Source organism: Carica papaya, chromosome 2 (genome assembly GCF_054855325.1).
Source record: "Carica papaya isolate Zhongbai chromosome 2, ASM5485532v1, whole genome shotgun sequence".
NCBI lineage: Eukaryota > Viridiplantae > Streptophyta > Magnoliopsida > Brassicales > Caricaceae > Carica > Carica papaya.
The window spans coordinates 13,641,352-13,647,066 of NC_142310.1; the positions used below are offsets into that span (position 1 = coordinate 13,641,352).

The 5,715-nt window shown below is 34.1% G+C and overlaps 1 protein-coding gene across 1 annotated transcript; it reads right to left on the bottom strand.

Annotated features, from left to right (window-relative positions):
- Positions 1-1,904: 1,904 nt before the first annotated feature.
- Positions 1,905-5,264, bottom strand: LOC110817335 (large ribosomal subunit protein P2-like). Its single transcript, XM_022045830.2, has 4 exons — positions 5,071-5,264; positions 3,089-3,179; positions 2,250-2,479; positions 1,905-2,155 (listed from the first exon to the last, which is right to left on the bottom strand). Exons 2-4 carry the CDS (start codon positions 3,174-3,176, stop codon positions 2,129-2,131), a joined length of 345 nt encoding a protein of 114 aa, XP_021901522.1. The 5' UTR covers positions 3,177-3,179; positions 5,071-5,264; the 3' UTR covers positions 1,905-2,128.
- Positions 5,265-5,715: the final 451 nt, after the last annotated feature.

Consider the following 5,715-nt stretch of genomic DNA (forward strand, 5'->3'; position numbering starts at 1 on the left):
GTCGGGGACATCATGTGCCTTATCCTCTCAGGTTTATATAAAGGAGTTTATAAAATTTAAAGTAAATTATTATTTAATTTTTAAAATTTTTTAACTATTATAAAATAAAAATATATAGTTTTTTTTATTATAATTTATTATCATGATAATTTATTTTCTTTTATTAATAGAAAAAAAAAATAAAGTATGTTATTTAAGTGACTAACATAAATCTTTACATTTTTCTTCAATTTTTTTTTTTTTTTAGTGAAAGATTTGATTTATAAAGTTTTAAGACCTTATGAGATTAATATATATTTTAAGCACAATTATTTTTAAAACAAAGAAGGAAATGATAAATTTTTTTTTATAAAAAGTTTCTTTTCAAAATTTGGACATTAAAAATCGGTTTCAAGAAGGACCAAATTTACTTTGTTTTTTCTAACTACATTTTATTAGCATATGTAACCAAACTTAATAGTATATTATATTAGGAAACTAGTTCATGACATTCAACAAGAACAAACAAAAACCTCTATTGAAGATCTCAAAGGGAGAAATATCAAAAAGAAGAAAGATGTGAATCAGCAAAATAACATGAAATCTAAAACTTCTGGCACTGAATAAGTAGGTAATTGTTGGAAGGCCCTCTATGTTGGTTTGCAAGACTCTACACTTAACATTTAGATAAATCAGTTATGGATTAAGATTTATATTTTAAATTAGCTACTTGAAATTATTAGATCCTGAAAATAAATACGTCTATTTCTCAAGAACAAACACTAATTCTAATTAAATTAAATGTTGGCAAAGAGGCGCAAATCCCACCCCAATCAAGATGGAAAGAGATTAAGAAAGTTGACTTTGGCAAATAATTCAACCACTTCTTCCAAGAGTCTTGGTGATTTGTAGTAATTTTCTTCATAAACCAGGGCTAGAGATGTGAATTCCCCATAATCCAAACCAACATCTCTAAACTTACAGAAAAAGTAATAAAAAGGTAAATGAAAGTTGCATTAAGGAAGTCCATAACATCTCAATCTCTTCTCTACTGTTTGATAAACCTAGATCATTGACGCCCACAACTACAAATACAATACTATCATTTACTTATTAGTGTTTGATCGATTATGTATCAATCTTGTGAAACTTTAGCAAATATACCGATACAGCTAATTCCAGAACTTTATCACACCAATACTACCAATTCTAAAACCTTATCATTTACTAGACACCGAGATATACCCAAAGCACCATCTAAAACTTCATCATTTTCCAAAATGTGACTAATTAATAAGGAACAACTCATTAATTTAACCATCATCACTTCAAGTTGACTTGGCTATGTTCCCCTCTCCCATTACCACGGTGGGGATTCAAAAAGTCAAAGTCCCTTATGTCATGTTTAATTAAATTTTAATGATAAATAATTAATTTATAACGATGTTAATAACTGAATAATAATGACATAAGATAAAATGATAAATTTTTTTAATATTTAGATAATTATATATTAGTGTAAATAGTATATTGTATTTTAAATTAAATTATTAATTTATTTATATTTTATTATATATTATAATAAATTAATATTTAAATAAATAATTATTATATATAATTAAATTAAAATTTCATATTTAATAAAATAAATATAATATTATTATTTATATAAAAATAAAATTTTTATTTAAAGTACAACAAAATTAAACATATTTTAAAAAAATTATCAACTCCCACCAATTGAATAATTTTTAAAATACATCTCATTTTTACCATTCTGATAGCGTCTCCTACCATGCCATTATGTTAGAAGTAAAAACAAACAGAATTTTATGATATCCGTAAAATAATATAGATTAATTGATTACCATTTACCACCAAACTGAATGTTCGGGGCCATAAAAAAAAGCAATTACTTTGGCAACTACAAAATCAACATCTATATGATATTTAAGAACAAGCCTATAACAAGCAAGAGACAAAATCCAGCAACAAAATATGCTCCAATGTTGAACTCACTTCATTATCTAAACAAAACTTCAACAGTTCAAAAAGAAAATTAAAATTCAGGACCAACTACAGACTTTTAAACCTCAAATTAACACATGCTCACTGCATTTGAGAGGTGATCAATAAGCAATGCAACTTCTTAGTCAAACAGACTGAAACCCATGTCCTGTAAACAATATCAAACACAGCCAATGTAAGTATCAAAAAGATTTTTAATATTTGCAAAGGGAAGAAGTGATTATTTAACAAAAAAATCTTACATCATCAGATTCCTCTTTCTCCTCTTTCTTCTCTTCTTTCTTTTCCTCAGCAGCAGGTGTGGCTGCAGCACCACCAGCTGAAGGAGCTGCGGCAACTGCAGCACCACCGCCACCGCCACATGGCACAGAAGCCAATTTCTCCCTTCCAGCTGCAATTAGCTCTACTATATCCTTACCATGAACCTGGGAGAGAAGAAGCTCAATTCTTTCATCTTCAGCTTCAGCCCCAACTGCAAAACACGAAAGTAAATTAGTTTTTCATTGCAAGGCTTCCCCTCCCACAGCAGAAATCAAACCTCAACATAGCCTCTAGACAGAAAAACGTTATATCCTGAATCCATAGACTTACCAATTCATCCAACAAATACTTAGTAGCATACCATGTTCACAGAATTTCCGCTCAACTTCCTAAAATATAGGGTACCCTTATCTTATTCTTCACATTGACAAACTTAAAATCAACATAGCACGCACTTTCCAACCAAAAAAATAAATGATTGCACCCAGATGCCAGACACTTCATAAGCATAAATTACAACATAATTTAAAGATATTCACACCAAATCCTTATAAGAGAGAAAACTAAAACAACAGAACTACAATCTCTTAATCACATCCATATCATGACGGTAGCACTTCAACAAAAGAGAAACTTCTAATACATCTGAATAAAAAATGCTTAATCAAAATCAATCGCCAAAATGAAAAACAAAGGACAAAAACATATGAGAAAGAATGTGAAGCTCGAATAGAACTTAAGATTTGGTTGCACTTAATGGGTTGTTGAAATTAAAATTTGCAATACCATGAAAAAATAGATAAAAAACAAGACTGATTACCCGATCCGAGAATGGCTTTGATGTCTTCAGCCGTGGGGCATGCGTTGCCTCCCAATACAGCAAGCAAATAGGCAGCGATTACCTTCATTTTCTGCTCGGAATACACAAACTTAAATATCAAATCTTCGGAATAAACATGATATATACATATATGTAATGGCCTGAAACTTAACTAGATGAGGCGTCGATGCCACCTGTTCTCACCTATCAGTAATCATATATCTAAACATCATCACTCATGTAATTGTCATTTCAAGATAAATGTCAAACATAACTTCTTCCCTGTGTTTCCTTAACATACATGCATAGTATTTTATTGACTAACTTCACACTACCACGACATAACTAAAGTATTCTTACTACATGTATGCAATTAAAACTGCTGTGTAAGTGTGTGTATAATGGTATTGGTCTCGCTTAGTCACTCCTCGCACCCCCCTAGGGGTTGGATTTCGCTGGTGGTAATTCCAGTTATGGTTCCTGCCATATCTGTAAATAAACAGTAATGACCCTACACATGCCCAGTAAGTCAAATTTAGAATTTGAAACAACGTATTGAAATTAGTATAATTCCTAGGCCGGAGTCCCTCTCAACACTCCCCTCTCCTAAACAGCCGTTTTCTCACCCAAAATTTTACTGATTTTCAACCATTTCCTACCCCTTTACAGAAAGTATATCTTGCAGATTTCACCACCAGAATTCTTGTTGCCTCCTACCCAGCAAGAAACAAATCCATGACCCATCCCCTGGTGTGCTCCCAGAATTCTGCAGGGTCCCTCCCAGTATCCTCACTCAACAGCCCTCTAACCTCTCTTCTGGTATGTTTTTCCAGAACCCCACCGGACCCTTCCCAGCACCCTCCCACTCTAACAACCCTCTAATTTCTCTCTTGATATATTCTTCCAGAACTCCACTGGATGAAATTCCCATTTTAGTTCATCACCTAAATACCTCGGCACATTCTGTCACCTAACCCCTGTGTTTCCTCACCCCTTTGTCTACCCATATCCACTCTTTCAATGAGTGGGAATTGTATCTGCTCACTGTCAGCAATAACCTCTCTACACAACAAACCATATCTCTCATCTCTCCCAGATTTATCCTCACGTTCAGCAGTCTCATCTCTCTTCAGGTTTTACAGAGATGTTCACCTGCATGTAACTATATTAGACGTGATAAAATATTGATTACCAACCACAACATAATTTATATTTCACTTACCGACATTCCTTTTTCCCACCACCCTACTGAATCAGACATCACTTTATAACCAGAGTTGAATGCATAATAAATGACCCTTACTGGGTCACTCACACACCCCATAGAAAGACACACAGTATGCAGATGACATGCCCAAACCAGTAAATAAAATCAGCAAATAAGATGCTCAATTATCAGGCATATTCTGGCTATCAGTTGGCCACTCACTCACACAGGTCTACTCTGTACAAGCAAATTATCTAGATTAGATTTTCCCTAAGTTACGCTCAATTCCCCTACATGCCCGACCAGAAGCTCCTCACAAGATTAATACTCCCTCTCGCTTCTGTTTGGGATCTGCTATTTCTTCTCCCCGATTTCTCTACCTTGAACCCTGCCCACACATTTCCTTTTAGACTTCCCAGCGTATGCTCATGATCTCCTGTCACTCGTCTATCCTATTCGGTTCTCCCAACCCGTCTCCTTCAGATCTAGTCACTCCTAAGTTCATATTCCACTGTTCATCAAATCCCATTTAGACTAGCATTGATTCTGCCTACAGCTACAGCTTCCCATCACGCAGCATTTAACACTCGACCTCCTTTTATAATTTAATCATCCTCTATATGTATTAAATCATTTTTTGATGCACGATTCACAAACTTACTACAATATTCTTCCAATCCCCTCACTTAAATTCTCGTCGTACATACATTATCCGAAACAAAGAATTAAAAGACGCATTTCAAATTCAGTGTTAGAAATTCTAAATTTGTCTTACCTCTTGCTTCCGCCTGAACGTTCGTCTACAACAGTGATCCTTCTCCGGACCCTTGTCGCCCCCGCGGATTCCTGACAAGGATTCCTCCTTCTAATCCCCCTTGAATCGTGCTGCCCGTCTTCTCTTCGCTCAACCTCTCTGCTCTCCCTCTCTCTCGGCCTTCCTTTCTCGCCCCCTCTCTTCCTCGCCGCCCCTTCTTCCGTCTAGGGTTCCTTCTGTTTTGAAGGAACCAAAAAGAAGAATTTATATGGGGTAAAGTGGCCGTTTGATTCCAACAATAGATCTAAGACCGTTGATTAATATTTTTTAAATCTTTTTAAAAATTCTTAAGTTTCCCCTTCCCTATTTAAAATCTTTACAATGTAGCCCCCATTTATTTCCCTATTGCTCCTTTCTCTTTCAAATTTTTTTTGACTTTAGTACCTTTTACTTCTGCCCCTTTTTTTTTCTTGGGAGGTTAGATACATATAGAGAGTAGGACATGATAAAGAAAAGCATACTTAAAAGAGTTTTGGATTTAATTAGTGGCTAGAGTTTTCGATTGGCAAATAAGTGAAATAGAAGATGCAGTGATGTATATATATATTTGTAGTCTGTATATATAATTCTAAGGTTTTGATTTTGAATTTTTTTTCTAATTCTACA